This window comes from Papio anubis, chromosome 6 (assembly GCF_008728515.1).
Source record: "Papio anubis isolate 15944 chromosome 6, Panubis1.0, whole genome shotgun sequence".
Classification (NCBI taxonomy): Eukaryota; Metazoa; Chordata; class Mammalia; order Primates; family Cercopithecidae; genus Papio; species Papio anubis.
In genome coordinates, this window is record NC_044981.1 from 145,594,274 (window position 1) to 145,615,753 (window position 21,480).

The 21,480-nt window shown below is 40.0% G+C and overlaps 1 protein-coding gene across 2 annotated transcripts in view; it reads left to right on the plus strand.

Annotated features, from left to right (window-relative positions):
* The first annotated feature begins 769 nt into the window (after positions 1-769).
* GOPC (golgi associated PDZ and coiled-coil motif containing) overlaps positions 770-21,480 on the plus strand; it is a 42,897-nt gene continuing 22,186 nt past the window's right edge. For both annotated transcript variants that reach the window (XM_003898260.4, XM_003898259.4), the window contains exon 1: positions 770-1,925. In XM_003898260.4, the coding sequence (XP_003898309.1) occupies positions 1,641-1,925 (285 nt within the window). In that variant the 5' untranslated portion in view covers positions 770-1,640. The remainder of the gene's footprint in view (positions 1,926-21,480) is intronic.

Consider the following 21,480-nt stretch of genomic DNA (forward strand, 5'->3'; position numbering starts at 1 on the left):
GTTTCCACCAGCCTACTCTAATCACATAGGTTTCTCTTTCCCTTTCTAGGATTGTCTACCCTTGCAGTGGAAGTAGGCAGAATGTAAAGGGAGGAGTTGCTGAATACTTTTAAAGGCAATGAAAAATTCAAGTTAAAGTTATAGTTGAGAGTTAGTAGCCTCACTAGCCTGTCTTAGCTTGAGTAAGGGTCATGTCTCATTCATTTTTGTGTCTTCAGTGTCGCAACAGAGTTCTGCATTCAATATATTTGTAAATATATGAATTCACAATTTTGATTTTCTGAAATGTCACGTGTGGGAATGCTGTACGTTTTCAAATGTGCCAAATAACAAGGCTTCAGTCATGAATGGATCACATAAACTATGGTGATCCTATAAGAGTATATGCCCTGTTTTTACTGTACCTTTTCTATGTTTAGATAAGTTTAAATACACAAATAGTTACCACTGTATTGTAATTGCCTACCGTATTCAGAATGGCAACATGCTGTACAGGTTTACAGCCTAAGAGCAATAGGCTACATCATACAGCCTGGGTGTGTAGTAGGCTATACTATCTAGGTTTGTGTTTAAATACACTCTAGGATGTTCCCTAGGGGATGATTAACCTAAGGACACATTCCTAAGAACATATCCCCATCTTAAGTGAAGCACTACTGTAGTTGCTTTTGAAATGTGTGACCTATGGCGTATTAAGAGGAATACCGTGTGCCAAGAAGTGACGCTAAGAGTTTATCTTACAACTGAGTTAAGTAAAATTTGCAAACTTGGTTTCGAGGTTAACTAAGACATGTAAGGTGACACAGGTAGTATGTGACAGAGGGTAAGAACTGAACGTTCACAAGGTCTACCTGACCCTTAATCACAATACAAAAAGTTTTCTATTAATTCCGCAAAATCTGGTCAGCCGCTTCAATGCGCAGCGTTAGGCAGTCCACACCTGGAATTTGGGGTTGGTTTACCAAGAACAGCCAGGGTGTACGCCCACTCCATCCTAACCAGGAACTGGAATCCAAAAGGTAAAACGTGGCTATTGCGCATGCTCACACCGCCCTTCCTTGCTCTCCCCTCCCTGACCCTAGACGCCACCGCAGCAACTTTCTGGGAGGACTTTGGAATAGCTCCCGCCAACTGTTAAGTCAAACCGGCGGAAATCCTTCCTTTCTGCGACGTGGACACCTTTCTCATCCTCGGGCCTTTCCAACCAGGATGCAGAAACCACGCGGCTCCGTTTCTCAGGGATTCAAGCCGTAGTTTGCCAGTTGTTAATATGGCGGCTAACAGGCAGGTCCCAAGCTGAGGCCTTTCATAGGCCAAGGTCGCATCCTGGCCCCGCCCATTTTGTCCCTCCAGGCTGCGTCCGCCCAGCTCTTCGCTACGCATGCGCAGCGGGGGCAAGCTGTTAGGTGGGACAGACAGAATCTTCCGTGTGTCGCCGCCGCTGCCGCCTCAGCCTCAGCCTCGGCCTCGTTACTCCTGCGGTTCTGTGGCTGTGTTGCTGGCGTTAACGGCGCGAGGTGAAGGGAGGTGACGGAAGGTGCGCGCGCGCGCGCGGGGGGTCCCCTCAGTCCCAGCAGTTCCCTTCGTGCGGGTGGGGCGGCGAGGGTCTTCAGCAGTCGGGAGAGGCCCTTGACGGCGCCATGTCGGCGGGCGGTCCATGCCCAGCAGCAGCCGGAGGGGGCCCAGGGGGCGCCTCCTGCTCCGCCGGGGCCCCAGGCGGGGTATCCATGTTCCGGTGGCTGGAGGTGCTGGAGAAGGAGTTCGACAAGGCTTTTGTGGATGTGGATCTGCTCCTGGGCGAGATCGATCCAGACCAGGCGGACATCACTTATGAGGGGCGACAGAAGATGACCAGCCTGAGCTCCTGCTTTGCACAGCTTTGCCACAAAGCCCAGTCTGTGTCTCAAATCAACCACAAGCTGGAGGTGAGCCGTGGGCGCTGGCGGCTATGGCATCCAACCCCGGGCTGCCCGGTGGCGTCAGATCCCATTTAACGCTCCAGTGAAACGACCCTAGAAAACTGCCCACCGGGGCTTCCAAATGTGATGGGAGAGTGCATGTCTGTGTGTGCGAAGGAGAGGAGTGAGGTGAGGGTGGGGGACAAAAAGGGCCCCAGACCGACACGTGAGTCTCCCCGGGGTACTGTCGTCCACCTTCCTAGTATCTCTCTGAGGCGGAAACTAATTACATACACTAGCCCCCCTTTTACGTGTTACATTAACAAACCTAACAAAGATTCTCTGTCATGAAAATACCGTAGGCCACCTTTTGACAATTGAGTTTTGCAGATCTACTTTCACATTGATAAACCGAATTTGTATATGTTCAGACAGATACAGCCCTGATTATTTTCATTTTAAATATTTCAGGTCAGCGCCTATTACTGCATACAGAGACATGCATAAACTATTTAGGGGAATCTGATCAAAGCTCTTAGGAAAATTTCGTGGTGCATAACGATAGTATCATTGTCTCGGTTTACATCCATAGTTGGTCCTTAAATTACAGGCAGATACCTCCAGAGAGCTTCCTGCAATTATTGAAATTACTTCTGACATTGAGTTTTTATATGCTTGTACATTACTGTGTAATTTTCCAAAGTCTAGATTTATTTTTGAGAGAGTATAAAGCATCATTTACTTTAATCTCTGATGCTGGGTGTGGGTGAGGGTGGAGTGGCTGTGATTCAAAAAAACCAAAAAACTGTCACGTTGTGCAGAAAATTTAAAAAGGGCATTATTACAATATTTATAAATCAAGATAGATTAACATTATTGCATAAAGAGTACTTTCTAACTAGGCAATTTAAGAGAATGGGTCTTTCTTTTCAAAAAGTATAATAGATAAAAATGGGATAATCAGTGATGTGCAAAACTCTTCGAACATTAGCTTTCCTAAGAAATCATTACTCGTTGTCATTGAGAGTGCCCATTGTATCTATATCAATATGAATGTCAGATAAACATCCTCTCCTTGCCTAGTGGTCAGCATTCTTTTTCTCCTATTAGCCATGAAGTATGTGGCATAATTAATCTTTGATTAACATAGATGTACATATCCAAGAATTGTGGCTCTTCTCCACTGCAAGAACTGTTACTTTCTTCTATCCTTTTTGAAAAGATTAGAAAGTGCTAATATGAAGGTAATCACTTCTTACTGTAGGTAAATGAAAACATCTCTTGATTTCTTTATTAGTATTAATTTTCACAAGAAAGCTGTTTTTCTGATTTCATTCTGATAGTGAAATTACATTTAATGTTTTATAGAAATAGTACTTTAACTTTATTTCATTTTATTTTATCTTACTGTATTTAAAAAAAAGAGAGATGGAGTGCTTTGTTGCCCAGGTTGGTCTTGAATTCCTGGCCTCAAGTGATCACCCTCCTGCCTCGGCCTCCCAAAGTGCTTTGATTACAGACATGAGCCGCTGTGCCTGGTCATTAGTTCTCTAGCTTTAAACAACAAAGATCAAAAGTAGCTTTTGCCACATGATATAATTTGAATGTGTCCCCCAAATTTCGTGTATGGGAAACTTAATCCCCAATGTGACAGTACTGAATCTCCAATATGGGGCCTTTAACAGGAGAGTGGATTATGAGTACTCAGTTCTTATGAATGGATTAATCCACTCATAGATTGATTTGTTATTGGATTAATGGATGAATGAGTTATCATAGGAGTGTAAAAGTGGTGGCTTATAAGAAGAGGAAGAGAGACCTGAGTAAGCATGTTAGCATGCTCAGCCCCCTTGCCATGTGACACCCTATGCTGCCTCCATACTCTGCACAGATCCCCTGCCAGCAAGAAGGCTCTCGACTTCTCGAGATCTGGCCCCTCGACCTTGGACTTCTCTGTCTCCATAACTGTAAGAAATAAATTCCTTTTCTTTATAAATTACCTAGTTTCTGGTATTCTGTTATAAGCAACAGAAAGTGGACTAAAACATCACATGAGAAATTTCATATCATTTACAACTGCAGTATCAACTGGGCATTAACAACTTTTTTTAATGAAACAATATTTATTTTTAAAATGACCTAAGGAAACTTTAAACAGGGAATTTTTTTTTTTTTTATGTCAGATATAAAAATAGAAATTGGGAGGAAGGATAATTTTCTGAGTAGGAGGTTGTGCTCCATTTTTTTTGTCTTTAAAAATTGTAGATGAGTATTCAGAATTGTAATAAATTAGGCATGTTCTTTTTTCAGAAATTAAAATCGCACATTCTGACTCTTATGTTGTGATTTAGGAGGTTGCATTATTTCTCAAAATAAGAAATGCTAGCATATCACAATGTGAGCATGTTTTTTAAACATGCTTGAAACACTTGATTTAAAGATCTTAGGAAAACGGGGAGGGGGAAAATCCTAATGATTTTTGTTTGTTTGTTTGTGTGTTTTGAGTTATAGTCGACTTATTTGTCTTCGGTGTTACTGTGTACACATTTAGCAGCTTCTGCCGTTTTCATGGAATCAATTGTGTATTGCTGTGGAAAGAGGTTCATTGTCAGCAGTGCCTTTCAAAGCAGACTTGCTGCTGTACCATCTATAGAATTTCAGTGGTTGCTCCATATATTGTTTGAAATCTTGAAACAATTTCCATATTTTCTTGCCCTTTTTTACTTTTTTAGTAAAAGGATTGAATTAGTTCTATTGTTTTAATTATATGGACGTTAAGACATATTTGAGACCACTTATGGTTTGATATGACAAATGTGGTGACGTTCAGTGGTTTCAGAGGTTAATACCTTAAATCATATTGCTATAATAAAATATTTTTATATAATGAAGAAACACCTCCAATTTGGGTAATTTGTAATGTATTTAACATTAAACACTATGTTTATTATTAAAATATTAAATTTTGCTGCAAAAAAAATCATAGGTTACTTTTTTACTTGAATAGGCTATTAGGGCTATTCTTTTTTGTTTTTATTTGACATAATAATCATACCTGTTTAGGGGGCACAGTGTAGTATTTGGATACACATAATGAATAATGGTCAAATTAGGGTAATTAGCATGTCCATCATCTCAAACATTATTCATGTTAGAAACAATTCAAAACCTTCTCTTCTAGCTGTTTGAAAATATACATTAAGCTACTATTAACTGTAATCATCTTACAGTGTTATAGAATGCTAGAACTTTTTCCTCCTATTTAGCTTTAATTTTGTTAACCTTGGAGTCCCCAACCCTGGGCTGTGGACTAGTACTGGTCCCTGGCTTCTTAGGAACTGGCTGCACAGCAGGAGGTGAGCAGTGGGCGAGAAAGCATTACAGCCTGAGCTCTGGCTCCTGTGAAATCAGCGGTGGCACTGATTCTCATATAGATTCTTATAGGAGCACAAACCCTGTTGTGAACTGCACATGCGAGGTATCTAGGTTGCCTGCTTCTTATGAGAGTATAATGTCTATTGTTGAAACCATCCCCATGCCGTCCTGTGGAAAAATTGTCTTCCACAAAATCAGTCCCTGGTGCCAAAAAGGTTGGTGACCACTGTGTTAACCAACATATTCCTACCCGCCTCACCCTTCCCAACTTAGAGTAACCACTGTTCTATTCTCTACTTCTATGAGATCAACTTTTTTTTTCTTTTCTTGAAACGGGGCCTCACTCTGTTACCCAGTCTGGAGTGCAGTGGTGCGATCATAGCTCACTGTGGCCTCCAACTCCCAGCTCCGTTGATGCTGCTGCTTCAGCTTCCCAAGTAGCTAGGAGTACAGGCATGAGCTACTATACTCAGCTAATTTTTCCATTTTTTCTTTTGTAGAGATGGGGTTTACCATGTTGCTTAGGCTGGTCTTGAACTCCTGGGCTCAAGAGATCCTCCTGCCTCAACCTCTCAAAGTCTGGTATTACAGGTGTAGGCCACCATGCATGATGGATCAATTTTTTAACTTCTACATTTGAGTGAGAACATACATTATGTATCTTTCTGTGTCTTGCTTATTTTACTTAAAGTCCTCCATGCTCATCCATGTGGTCTTGAATGCAGGATTTCATTCTTTTTTATGACTGAGTAGTATTCCTTTGTGTACATATACCACTTTATTTTTATTTTTATTTTAAAATTATTTATTTATTTATTTATTTTGAGACAGAGTCTCGTTCTGTCGCCCAGGCTGGAGTGCAGTGGCACTATCTTGACTCACTGTAAGTTTCACGTCCCAGGTACACACCATTCTCCTGCCTTAGCCTCCCGAGTAACTGGGACTACAGGCGCTCACCACTACGCCTGGCTAATTTTTTGTATTTTTAGTAGAGACGCGGTTTCACCGTGTTAGTCAGGATGGTCTCCATCTCCTGACCTCGTGATCCACCCACCTCGGCCTCCCAAAGTGCTGGTATTACAGGCGTCAGCCACCATGCCCAGTCCCACTTTTTTTTTGTTGAATCTGTTCATCTGTTGTGGAAATATAGGTTGCTTCTGTATCTTGGCTATTGTGAATAGTGTTACAATAAACATGGGAGTGCACATATTGTTCAACATACTGATTTCCTTTTTAGGGGGCTTATATACCTAGTGTATATGTTCTATTTTTAGTTTTTTGAGAACATAGGTTACATCTTAAAATTATAAATGATACCTATGTGACTGCTTTTTGCCATTGCAATATTTAGGAAGAGTCATATCTGAGGAGAATGGAATAGCAGAGAATATCAGTGTATTTTGACATGGGGCCATTTCAAATTGCTCACATCTGTCATAGTTTCCACCTGCTTGTGAATTTTTGCTGTGGTTAGCCACTTGATAATGGCTATGCTGGAATTACAGGCATTGACTGGAATAGTAGTAGCACTGTGGAAGAAACAAAAAAGAAAAGAAACTTTTTATCTGAAGAATGTGCCCACTTTCACCACTTCTCTTCAGTGTAGTACTAGAAGTCCTAGCCAGAGCAATCAGACAAGAGAAAGAAATAAAGGATATCCAAGTGGATAAAGAGGAAGTCAGACTGTTGCTGTTTGCTGATGACATGATAGTATACCTAGAAAACCCTAAAGACTCATCCATAGAGCTCCTAGAACTGGTAAATGAGTTCAGCAAAGTTTCACGATACAAAATTAACGTACACAAGTCAGTAGCTCTGCTATATACCAACAGTGACCAAACTGAGAATAAAATCAAGAACTCAACCACTTTTATAAGATCTGCAAAAAAAAAATACTTTGGAATATACTTAACCAAGAAGGTGAAAGACCCAAGAAAACTATAAAATACTGCTGAAAGAAATCATAGGTGACACAAACAAAGGGAAACACATCCCATGTTCATGAATAGGTAGAATCAATATTGTGAAAATGACCATACTGCCAAAAGCAATCTACAAATTCAATGCAATTCCCATCAAAATACCACTATCATTCTTCACAGAACTAGAAAAAACAATCCTAAATTCGTATGGAACCAAAAAGAGCCCACATAGCCAAAGCAAGACTAAGCAAAAAGAACAAATCTGGAGGCCTTACGTTACCCGACTTCAAACTGTACTATAAGGCCAAAGTCACCAAAATAGCATGATATTGGTATAAAAACAGACACATAGACAAATGAAACAGAATAGAGAATCCAGACATAAAGTCAAATACTTACAGTCAACTCATCTTTGACAAAGCAAACAAAAACATAAAGTGAGGAAAGGAACCCTTTTCAACAAATGGTGCTGGAACAATTGGCAAGCCACATGTAGAAAAATGAAACTGGATCCTCCTCTCACCATATACGAAAAAAAACTCAAGATGGATCAAAAACTTAAATCTAAGACCTGAAACCATAAAAATTCTAGAAGATAACATTGGAAAAACCCTTTTAGATATAGGCTTAGGCAAAGACTTCATGACTAAGAACCCAAAGCAAACACAACAAAAAGATAAATAGATGGGACTTAATTAAACTAAAAACTTTGTGCACAGAAAAAGACATAATCAGAGTAAACAGACAACCCACAGAGTAAGAGAAAATCTTCACAATCTGTATATCTGACAAAGGACTAATATCCAGAATCTACAGGGAACTCAAGGAAAAACAAACAATCCCATCAAAAAAGAGGGCTAGGGACATGAATAGATAATTCTCTAAAGAAGATATACAAATGGCCAGCAAACATGAAAAAATGCTCAACATCACTAATGATCAGGGGAATGCAAATCAAAACTGCAATGCAATACCACCTTACTCCTACAAGAATGGCCATAATAAAGTAATAATAATAATAGTAGATATTGGCACGGATGTGATGAAAAGGGAACACTTTTACACTGTTGGTGGGAATGTAAACTAGTACAGCCACTGTGGAAGACAGTGTGGAGATTCCTCAAAGAACTAAAAGTAGATCTACCATTTGATCCAGCAATCCCACTCCTAGGTATTTACCCAGAGGAAAAGAAGTCATTATACGAAAAAGATACTTGCACACACATGTTTATACCAGCACAACTCACAATTGCAAAAATAGGGAACCAGCCTAAATGCCCATCAATCAATGAGTGGATTAAAAAATATATATATACAGACACCATGGAATACTACTCAGCCATAAAAAGGAATGAAATAGTGGCACTTGCAGCAACGTGGGTGGAATTGATTGGAGACCATTATTCTAAGTGAAGTTACTCAGGAATGGAAAACTAAATGTATGTTCTCACTCATGGGAGCTAAGCTAGGAGGATGCAAAGGCATATGAATGATACAATGGACTTTGGGGATCTGGAGTAAAGCGTGGGAAGGGGATGAGGGATAAAAGACTACACATTGGATACAGTGTACACTGTTCAGGTGATGGATGCACCAGGATCTCAGAAATCACCACTAAATAACTTATTCATGTAACCAAACACCACCTGTTCCCCAGACACCTATTGAAAGAAAACAAAAAACAAAAACAAACAAAAAAAACCTGAGTTCCTTTCCATTGTCAGGCCCAGAGAGGCATTGGAATGAAACCACAGTTATGGCACTCTCTTTTGACCTAAGTAGTTATCTCTTGAAGCCACCTTCTATGTAGGATTTAGACTAACTGACGCCAAGTAGCCATAAAATACCATATGCTGGACACCATAAGTCATACCTTATAGTGCAACAATGAATAGTCAGTCACTAATCAGTGATTGTAAACCAGTGAGAATTCTTATCAAGCGACTTTATGTCTGCCTTGTTCCTTTTTCCCTTTAAAATCTGCTTGTAACTCAGGTGCCAGAGCACTCCCCAGGCATCTGGGAAATATGTGTTGGGTAGCTGTCCTCATTTTGGCTCAGGTAAACTAAAGTATGTTTTGTGCCTCAGCCTTTTCCTTTTAGGTTTACAGTAGGAATAGTAATAGTAGCAGTAGTAGGCGTGTTGGAATACAAAGGTTGTGAACCAATACTTAAAAAAACCCACCTCTGCCTTGAAATAGTGTTCTGCCTTTTACTCCTTTTTTTAAAGTAACAGCACAATACACCTTCTGTCACATCCTCCTTTCCCTCAGCAATTGCTCCATTAATATCTCTTTGAAGTGATTTTCTATTTATGCCATTAGTAGAGAAACTTTTAACTTTGATCTAGAGCCACAATGATAATGAACTCGTGATATGCTGGTCCCTTTGCTGCTTTAAATCTGTCCTGTTTTTAAACAGGCTGTTTTGCAACATTGAAGCTGAAGTTTAGTATTGATCCAGTATGCACTTATGAACATGAATTATGTGCCAGATGCTGTATTGGGCACTGGGGATACAATGGAGAGCAAAAAAGGATTGCAGTCATGGCTTTTATGGAGTTTGGATTATGTTGGAGGAATTTGTTGGGAGAATAATCATGTAAATGAGAAATTGCAACTTTGATGAGTACTGTGAAAGGTACATAAGAGTAATGAGACCCTATTTTGGGATGTCAGTGAAGGCTTCCCTGAGGAAGTTATTGAGCTAAGACATAAAAGAATTATATGTGAATAGGAATGAATTAAGCTAAGAAATAGGAATGCCATTCAACATTGCAGTAGAGGGAATGGGAAGTGAAAAGCACCTGTGATGGGCAAGCGCATAGTGCATTTGAAGATTCGAGAGACAGTTGGTATGTGTTACAAGAGAAGAGGGCAAAAGAAGCCAGATGCAAGATAAGTTTGAGCAGACAGGGAGGGACTGTTTCTGCATGGCTTTATAGGCCATGCAAAAATATTTGGGGCTTTGTCATAATTGTGGGAAGGCTTTTAAACCAGTTTGTAGCCTTGGATATGAAGTTAGAACAGTTTGCTCTGGCTATGGTATGGAGAAAGTTGGGGAGAATGACATGAATGAATGCAGAAAATTGTTTAGAAGGTTTCTGTTTATGTGAGAGTATGATAGTGTGGAGTAAGATAATGGAGGTAGGGGAAAGTATTCAGAACAAGAGTGACTGGAGAGGTAAAAATAAAAAAAAACCTAGAGATGGATTGCAATAGAGGGATGAGGGAGTTCAGGAGAAATCCAAGTGACAATCTTGTGCAGCTGGTTGCCTGAATAGATAGATGAATGTGTTAGATTATTAGCAATAACAATATTGCCAACTTTATTGATCAATTACTATGGGCCAAGCTCTCTTCTGAGTCTTTTACATAGACTGATTCATCCAATTCTCATGACAGTCCTGTGAGACAGGTTTATTAGTATGGTTATTCCAACTTTACAGGGGTTAAGTAAGAGGCCTGAGGCTACAGAGCTAGAGAAATCAGTCTCTGCACAAACACATATTTATGTCTGATGGGGGATGGAGGAGGTGGAGAGAAAAGCAGGCAGAAAGAGTGAGTGTGGCTGAATAGATACAAGAAGTGAGAGTGTAGGGTACAAGGGAGGTTTTGTTTTCATTTTGTTTTTAAATAAAAACAAAACAAGTCTGAGAAGCATCTACTTGAGAGAAAAGTGAAATATAGAAAAAGAGTGGGGTAATTAATATTAGTAAGATTTTGTAATAACAGCTACTTAGAAGGCAGAGAGAATGAGAGTGGACAGTAGGAGGTTGTGGAAGTTTTTGTTTGATGGCTTTTTTTTTTTTCTCTCTCTCTGTAAAATAGGAGCCCAGGTCAGTTGCTGAAAGTAGGTGAGAGTAAGAGCATGAGGCTAGTAGAAGAGGTTTGAAATAGTTATGGAAGAGTGGGAGAGCCAGTTGGCCAGAGAAACAGGACTGCCAGGCATTGTTGAGGACCGGCTTGGGCTTAGTTATCATAAAGTATGGTGTAACCGGGCTGTACTGTTGTGTGACTTTCTTTAGCAATGCATATTGGTTTAGGTACAGGCACAGTATTGAGAGTAATAACTAGGTTCATTCAATGTTATAGCAAAGCAGTTTGTTATAGACAAGTGTGTTATTGAAGTGAAAAGTGGTAACGGGGCTTATGAAAAGGAGATAAATTGAAGACTAAGGAAGGAGAATTGACAGGATTTGATAATTATGTAGATGCAGAAGATAAGAAAAAGGGTTAAGGATAACACCAGATTTCTGTTTGGGAAATGTATTGATCAGGATCTGTAGTGGGTTGAATCGTATCCCTCCAAAATTCATATCCACCCAAAACCTCAGAACGTGACCTTATTTAGAAAGAGGGTCTTCGCAGGTGTAATTATGTAAAGATGGAGATAAAATTGTAGTGGATAAGAGGCAGCCCTAAATCCAATGAAAGTGTGCTGATAGGAGACAGAAAAGGCCTCACACAGAAACAGAGAAAGAAGGCTATGTGATGATAGAAGCAGAGATTGGAGTGATGTATCTACAAGCCAAGGGATGCCAGTGATTGCCAACAGCACCAAAAGCTAGGAGAGAGGCACAGGATCTCCAGAAAGAGCCAGCCCTGTCAATACCTTCTTTCAAACTTGTGGCATCCTGAAATGTGAAAGAATAAATTTTTGTTGTTTTAAGCCACCACGTTTGTGGTAATTTTTTTTTTTTTTTTGGACAGAGCCTCACTCTGTTGCCCAGGCTGGAGTGCAGTGGCACAGTCTTGACTCACTGCAACCTCTACCTCCTGGGTTCATGCAGTTCTCCTGCCTCAGCCTCCCAAGTAGCTGGGATTACAGGCACCAGCCACCATGCCTGGCCAATTTTTATATTTTTAGTAGAGACAGGGTTTCACCGTGTTGGCCAGGCTCATCTTGAACTCCTGACTTCAAGTGATCCTCCTGCCTTGACCTCCCAAAGTGCTAGGATTACAGGCGTGAGCCACCGTACCCAGTCTTGTGCTAATTTTTTGTAACAGCCCTAGGAAGTTAATACATTACTATTTACTGAAGTAAGGAATACAGGAAAAGGAGGAGCAGGTCTGGGAAAGATAATGAGATAAGATTAGGATATTCTGCATAATTAAGGTCCTTATGCTTTTTGCGTATTCCTAACCTAGTCTCCTAATTATTATTCCCTCCAAACCATCCTTTTGTTGCCTGATCATTCTAGAGTGATTCATATTAGTAGTTTGTATTTAAAAAGACGAATCTGATTTTGTCATTCTTCTTTCTGTATCTCTCTAAAATTCAAATTCTTTGGCCCGGTGATCAGTGTGCCTGTCTGTGTCTCCTTATCTCTTATCACCCCTTCTAAGCTGCTTTTGCCTCAATAAAACTGGTCTATTTGCAGTTCTCTAAATAGGTCTTGCTCTTTTATGGCACCTGTACTTTCACATAGGCTTTGGTGTATAATGTATTCTCTGTACCCTTTGTCTACGGTATCAAACACCCACTCATCTTTCAAGACTCCACTTACATCACCATCTCAGTGAGGGCTTTCCTTACTCTACTCCTCTCTGCTCTTTATAGGCAGAGGCTGCCCTAAGCCCTTAAACTTACTTGTACTGTTAGATTTGTTACATTGTACTGTAATTAGCAGTTACCACATCTTTCTACCTCTAGAATGTAAGCTGTTTGAAGGTTAGAACCATGTTTTAGGGGAAATAATTTGAACCATCAAATGCTTTGTGAAGCTGATTTAGAAGGTAGCATTATCTTTTTGTGAACCTATTTTGGTTTCTAGGAGCTTTTGGTTTGTTTTTTGTATTTTTTGCTTCTGTGCTCCCAAAACACATTGCTGAGTAATTCCTTTGGTATAGATATCAGATTGGTTTATACATGGATTACAGAATTGGTATTTGGCCCCTTTTTAAAATTAGAAATTTGGGGCCGGGTGCCGTGACTCATGCCTGTAATCCCAGCACTCTGGGAGACTGAGGTGGGCAGATCACCTGAGGTCGTGAGTTTGAGATCAGCCTGGCTAACGTGGTGAAACTCCATCTCTACTAAATATACAAAATTTGCTGGGTGTGGTGGCACATGCCTGTAATCCCAGCTGCTCGAGAGGCTGAGGCAGGAGAATCGCTTGGACCTGGGAGGTGAAGGTTGCAGTGAGCTGGGATCGCGCCACTGCACTCCATCCTGGGCAATAGAGTAAGACTCCATCTCAAAAAAAAAAAAAATTGGAAATTTGAAACTGATGTGTTAAATACCAGCCATTTTGATCTAGTTACTCCCTATCTCACCTGTCAGGTGTTTTCATATCTCACCTTTCCCTTTCCACTCCCTGTATTAGCAGATCTCCATTCCAAGCTCAGAGAACTTCTTTCTGACTGCCTCCCTTTACCTCTTTTTGAGTTGGTACATCACACATGTCTTTCAAATAGTGAATAGTGCTTACCACACTTTGCATCACAATTGGAAATGTAATCTTTTTATCTTTTTTTTTTTTGAAACAGGGTCTCACTCTGTTGCCCAGGCTGGAGTGCAGTGACACGATCATGGCTTACTGCAGCCTTGACCTCCCGGGCTCAAGTGGTCTTCTGACCTCAGCCTCCTGAGTAGCTGGGAGTACAGCCATATATCACCATGCCCAGCTAATTCTTTGTAATTTTTGTAGAGACAGGGTCTCACTATGTTGCCCAGGCTGGTCTCGATCTCCTAAGCTCAAGCAATCCACCAGCCTTGGGCTCCCAAAGTGCTGGGATTATAGGTGTGAGCCACCATGCCCAGCCTGGAAATATATTCTTAGTTTTTCCTAATAGATAGGGAACTTCTAGAATCCATGTCTTATTCATCTTTTTGTCCCTAGATTGTGGTATACAGTGAGTACTCAGTGTTTATTTGAATGAATGAATTTTTTGAAACACATCTGGTGTTCTGCTATAAATCTTCAAAGATTACCCACAATCATTCTGTAATATAAGCTTCATGAGAGCTAGGATGAAGCTAGGTATCTGTCTTGTTGACTCTATATTGACGTGTACAGTGCCTGCCCCATTGCTGAAAGACTGATCTGCAGGTTCATTTATTCCCCTGGTATGTAATTCACAAGCATATAATTTGTGAGTTAATATTTCATGGTATCTTATTTTGGGAAAAAATTGAAACTGATTGAAAGTAACTTTAAACATTAAATAGGAATATTGAGTATGGATTTAGTACTTGTGATATTCCTAAAATATTGGGTAGGTTGATTCTCCTCCCCATCCCATCTCCAGTTTGATCATAGAGCAACTGAGGGCTTTGAAATGAAAATGGAAACATTTTTGATTGATTGGATCTTCATTTGAGGTTTACAGCAAATTACTTGTCACATGTATCAACTGGTTTCCATTTCACATCCCCCAACTCTGTTCATTCATGTTGTCTCTCATATTACACATAACTGCCTTTAAAAAAAAACATTAGGGCCGGGTGCAGTGGCTCACACCTGTAATCCCAGTACTTTGGGAGGCCAAGGCGGGCGTTATCACCTGAGGTTAAGAGTTCGAGACCAGGCTGACCAACATGGTGGAACCCCGTCTCTACTAAAATTAAAACATTTGCCAGGCATGGTGGTACATACCTGTAATCCCAGCTCCTGGGGAGGCCGAGGCAGGAGAATCGCTTGAACCCGGGAGGTGGAGGTTGCAGTGAGCCGAGATCACACCATTGCACTCCAGCCTGAGCAACAAGAGCGAAACTCCATCTCAAAACAATAAATAAAAATAAATAAATTAATTAATTAAAAAACATAAATTCATCAGTTGCTTTTTGAATAAAATTCAAACTCTTAATTTTGGCAGACAGGCTCTGCATGATCTGACCTTTGGGTATCCCTCCTATGATATACTGTTTTTTTTTTTTTTTTTCAGACAGAGTCTCACCCTGTCTCCCAGGCTGGAGTGCAGTGGTGCAATCTCGGCTCACTGCAAGCTCTGCCTCCCGGGTTTGCGCCATTCTCCTGCCTCAGTCTCCCGAGTAGCTGGGACTACAGGTGCCCGCCACCATGCCCGGCTAATTTTTTGTGTTGTTAGTAGAGACGGGGTTTTGCCATGTTAGCCATGATAGTCTTGATCTTCTGACTTTGTGATCCGCCCACAAAGTGCTGGGATTACTGGTGTGAGCCACCGCGCCCAGCCCCTATGATGTATCTTACCATTCTTTCATCTTACTTTATATCAAGCTTGTCCAACCCACAGCCTGTGGGCTGCATGTGGCCCAGGACAGCTTTGAATGCAGCCCAACACAAATTCGTACACTTTCTTAAAACATTATGAGATTTTTTTTTCCATGATTTGTTTTCTTCTTTTTAATTTTAACTCACAGCTATCATTAGTGTTAATGTATTTTGTGTGTGGCCCAAGACAATTCGCCCAGTGTGGCCCAGGGAAGCCAAAGATTGCCTACCCCTACTCTATATGGTGTAGCCACATGAGCCTTTTTTCAGAAGGTCTAAGTCAAGGTTCTCAAACTTTTTGGTTCCTGGACCCCTTTGCATTCTTACAAATTTTAAGAACCCCAAAGAGCTTTTTTTTTTTTAAATGTGGGTTATATGTATAAATATATAAATACACAAAATATAAAAAAAGTATAAATGTAGAATTTACTGTATTAGAAATTAAACTGAGAAAACTTTATTACATCATTTAAAAATAACTACAATAAACTCATTACATGTTAATATAAATGATTTTAAATTAAAACGTAATTATATTTTCTAAAACCAAAAAATGTTTTAGAAGAACAGCATTGTTTTATATTTTTTCAAACCTTTAAATTCCTGGCTTAATAGAGGATAACTCTCACCTGTAATCCAGCACTTTGGGAGGCTGAGGCGGGCAGATCACTTGAGGTCAGGAGTTCAAAATCAGTCTGGCCAACACGGTGAAACCCCATCTCTCCTAAAAATAGAAAAATTAGCTGGGCGTGGTGGAGGGCACTGGTAATCCCAGCTACTCAGGAGGCTGAGGCAGGAGAATCGCTTGAATCCAGGAAGTGGAGGTTGCAGTGAGCCAAGATCATGCCACTGCACTCCAGCCTGGCCTGGGTGACAGAGCAAGACAATGTCTCAAAAAAAAAGTTTGCTGAGGCCTCCCCAGCCATGCTTCCTGTACAGCTTGTGGAAGCATGAGCCATTTAAACCTCTTCTATTTAAAATAATAGTATTTATAAATTACCCAGTCCCAGGTATTTCTTTATAGCAGTGCAGACTAATACAGAGGCCAAGGTGGGAACATCGCTTTAGACTAGGAGTTCAAGACTAGCCTGAGCAACATAGCGAGACCTAGCTTTACAAAAAAATTTAAAAATGACCATGTACTCCTATAGTCCTAGTTACCCAGGAGGCTGAGGTGGGAGGATTATTTCTACTCAGGAGTTCTAAGGCCCCAGTGAGCTGTGATCATGCCATTGCAGCCCAGCGTGAAAAACACAGTGAGACCTTGTCTCAAAAAAAAAAAAAATAAACTAAAACAAAACATCAGCAGCAATAAAAACTGCAAGTGCATAGCAGTAAAGACTACAATGACTACTGATGGAGTTTGGTGCCACTGCATTGACTTGTACTAAAATCTCAACATTTTACTCATCATTACTTTTGTACTTTCAGTATGTCAACATAGTGAAAAAGACAGATAATGTTTTATTATAATGAAAATAGTTGGCCGGGCGCGGTGGCTCAAGCCTGTAATCCCAGCACTTTGGGAGGCCGAGGCGGGCGGATCAGGAGGTCAGGAGATCGAGACCATCCTGGCTAACATGGTGAAACCCCGTCTCTACTAAAAATACAAAAAAAACTAGCCGGGCGTGGTGGCGGGCGCCTGTAGTCCCAGCTACTCGGAGGCTGAGGCAGGAGAATGGCCTGAACCTGGGAGGCGGAGCTTGCAGTGAGCCGAGAACGCGCCACTGCACTCCAGCCTGGGTGACACAGCGCGAGACTCCGTCTCAAAAAAAAAAAAAAAAAAAAAGAAAATAGTTTTGACCTTTCAGATCCCCTGAAAATGTCCCATAGACCTTGGGACCTGCTGCTTTAGTAATAACCAAAACTCTTCCCAGAAGAATAGTCATACACTCCCACTCTGCTAATTATTTTAGTTTCTTTCATACAGCTCATTACAATTTGTGGTTATATATATATATTGTTTGGGGAGGGTTGGTTATTTTAAGAAATGGGGGTTTTGCTGTGTTGCCCAGACTGGCCTCATACTCTGGGTTCAAGTGATCCTCCTGCCTTAGCTTCTCTAGTAGTTATGTACACCTGGTTTACTGGCTTTTTAATGACCATGGTGAAGTTACCTAACCTCTCTGTACTTCAGTTGTCATATCTGGATAAAAAGTGCATCTCTCAGAGTATGTTATGAGGATTACATTTGCTTGTCTAGACCGTAGAATGTTATTTTTTGGGGGAGAACTAATGGCAGATGAAATTAGTGGTCATTATGGTTGGATAGAAAATATAAACAGATACAGCTTTCTCACAGAACTTTCATAGACCAGGTGACTGCTTCAAGAGCTGACTTTAAGTAAGGAGGAGTATTATTTCCTGTCTTGAAGGATGGCAGAGATTTTCAATTTGACCTTTGAGTATATTTCCTGTTTGGTCATAGTCTTGTGTTTTAGAATAAGACTCATTAGATTTTTGTGATTTTGACCACCTCAAGCACATAGAGGAGAGAAAAAATAGAGGGAGATTTTTTATAATAAAATGAATGAGTTAAATTAAATGATATTTTGAAGGTATACAAGAAAAGGAATGGATCAAAATGGCTTTCATTAGTTACATTTTCTTCTTGAGTTTTGTCACAAGAGAAAAGTCTTATGAAGAATGGTTCTGCCTCTGTTGTCTGTCAGGTAGCTTAGGATCTTTTATATAAGAATCTCTGTTCCTAGCACTTTGGGAGACTGAGGCGTGCAGATCACGAGGTCAGGAGATCGAGACCATCCTGGCTAACACAGTGAAACCCAGCCTCTACTAAAAATACAAAAAATTAGCTGGGCATGGTGGCGGGCGCCTGTAGTCCCAGCTAAGTCCAGAGGCTGAGGCAGGAGAATGGCGTGAACCTGGAAGACGGAGCTTGCAGTGAGCCGAGATCACACCACTGCACTTCAGCCTGGGCGACAGAGTGAGACTCCATCTCAAAAAAAAAGTCTCTGTGATGCATTCTTTTAAAAGTTTAGTTTCAGGAAAAAAGACAGTTTTGCCAGATAAAATGGAATTGTTTGCTTCCTTTAATGAGAAAAGGGAATTTATATAATCTGTAAAGATTCTCTTATTAATTGGAAGCTCAGTTTACTATATTAAATTTAATATAGTACTCAATAACTAATACATTAGTATTTTTTATAGTGTGATCCTGCCATCTCTATGTGATTTTTATTTTTTACATTTTTGTTTTTTTGACTATATGAGAAAAGTAGATAGATGTCTATGATAAATTTGGGATACTGGCACTAAATTGTATAATTGCTGGAGATTTAAATTCCAATCTGTACTTTCATCCTAAATTACATTTTAAAACATAAAGAGAATACAGATATTTAAAAGGTAAAGTGATTACTTTTTGTACACATACTTTAAAACAAAAGGTGTAGAAGCAGTTATAGGTAGATGTGACATAGTATTTATATCTTTATCAGCAGCTTTTTGTGCTATAGTTCATTATAGTTAAATTGCCATGTGAAGTCAATTATTTTCTTTGTAATTCCTAAACAACTTGGGGAATGTGTGCTTTGTTTGCTTGCATATCTGTACCTGCATCTGTTCCTGTTTGCATGCCTGCAGGTATGTCTGTGTGTTCATGCCTGTGTATGCTCACGAGTACCAGTGCCTATCTGTGTGCATGTGTAGGAGTATGGGGTGTGTGTATGGGGTTCAGAATCCCCTGTTTAGTTAAAGCTTTGTGTAGTTCTGATATTTGGGGAATGTGCTCTGATTTGGAGCTCATGGACTATATCTTCCCCATTTTTTTTTATTATTGCGAGAATTACAATGGATGTCAGGAGGAGGTCTGAGTTTTAATACCATGCAATTTGTAATTTGGGGCATCTCACATAATCTCTTAGGTCTCAGTTTCTTCATGTGTAAAATAAAGATGTTTTAGGTTGTTAACTTGGACCTTCTAAAACTTTATCAAAAGAGCTCTATGGCATGCTAAAAGTAATGAGTGAGCTGGATCCAATTTGCCTGCTGTGCAACTTGATGTTCACAAATTTCTTGGCTTAGTTTGCTCCTCCTTCAAAACATGAGGCTTTTGAGGGGTGCTTAAGGTAAAATAATAGGGGTATTTATCCATAAGACAGTTTAAAAAAAAACCTGCTTATATTTAAAATGAAAATTATTGTGTGTTCTTAGAAAAGAATACAGATAGAGGATTAAAGTTTAGGCAAGTGGATTAATAGGAAACTCTGAATAAAAAAATTACTTTGATTTTGGTGCCCAACCTCCAGGGAGTGAAGAAGGCTTAGAGTTAAGTTGATCACCAGTAGCCAGTGTTTTAACCAGTTATGCCTCTTGTGTTAATTTGTTTTTGTGTCACTATAAAGAAATATCAAACGGGGATAATTTATAAAAATTTTAATTGGCTCAGTTCTGCAGGCTGTATAGGCAGCATGATGCTAGCATCTTCTGGTGAGGTCCTCAGTGAGCCTACAGTCATAGTGGAAGGCGAAGGGGGAACAGATGGATCACATGCAAGAAAAGAAGCAGGAGTGAGGTGGGGGAGGTTGCAGACTTTCCAACAACCAGATCTTGCATGAACTGAGTGAGAATTCAGTTGCTACCAAGGGGATGGTGCTAAACCATTCATGAGGAATTTACCCCATGATCCATCCAGTCACTTCTCACCAGGCCCCATCTCTAACATTGGGGATCACATTTCAACATGAGATTTGGAGGGGACAGATATCCAAACCAAATCACCTGTGTAATGAAGCCTCCATAAAAACCTGAAAGGACAGGGTTAGGAGAGCTTCTGGATAGATGAACACATGGAGGTTCGTGGAGGGTGGTGCCCCCAGGGAAGGCATGGAGGCTTCATGTCCCTTACCCCAGTCCTTGTTCTGTGCATCTCTTTATCAGTATCCTTTGTAATATCCTTCATAATGAAATGGTAAATGTGCTTCCATGAGTTCTGTGAGCTGCTGCAGCAAACTAATTGAACCGAAAAAGGGAAATGTGGGAACCCCAACTTGAAGCCATTCAGTCAGGACTTCTGGAAGCATAAACTTGCAACTAGTGTCTGAAAAGAATGGGGCAGTCTTGTGGGACAGAGCCCTCAATCTGTGGGATCTGACAGTATCTCCAGGTAGATAGTGTCAAAATTGAATTGGAGGACACCCAACTGATGTCTGCTGCAAAATTGATTGCTTGTTTGTTGGTGGGGTGAAATCCCCCACACTTGGTCACAGAAGTTTCTGTGATAATTGTTGTGGAATGAGAGAATAGGAAAAACACTTTGAGGTTGTGGTTGTTTTCCCACTAATCCAAAGAAACTTTTCTGATAAATCTATTCCTGGGAGTGAGCTGAAATCATTGGAGTAGCTTTGGTTAAAGGTCTGGTACTGAGCATAGAATATATTTGATAGCAGAACAAAGACTATTGGAGTTAAAGATGATGGAATAATATTGAATGCTATATGCATTGCAATATAGATTTTGTTTTCAGTTCTCAAAATGGGAGAAGAGTATTCTGAAAATGTGAAATAAGCTTGATGATCACTCATAGTTATTAGCTGGGAATCAAAGGGTAACATTTTGTTAGATGTTTGAGAAGAGTGAGGGAAGTGAGATGTTAATTAGCTAATTTCATGACTGCTCGTAGAAGGGATAATACCTTAAAGATAATACCTTAAATTACAGTCAAAAGAGGAAATTAGGATATAATGTCACAGTAATCATTAGAACAAAGATACAGAGCTTCCAGAAGATTTAATTAAAAAGTACATTTCTAAAACCACCAAAGAGAGCAATGAAGACTTTACATGTGTGTTATGTTATATACAAACATAACATGGCAAATAGGATGAAAGGTTAAAAATAAGAGATCAGAAAAATTATACTGAGTAAATGCAAATAAAATGAAACTAGGAGTTGCAAACTTGATACCAGATAAGGTAGAACTCGTGCCAAAAAAGCATTTACTGTTGGGGAGAAAACTATTAACATAATGAGCTGCATTAAAATTAAGCACTCTGTTCATTGAAATACACATTTATAAAGTGAAAAGAAGCCACAGGATGGGAGAAGGTATTTGTAACTCATACCCAATAAAG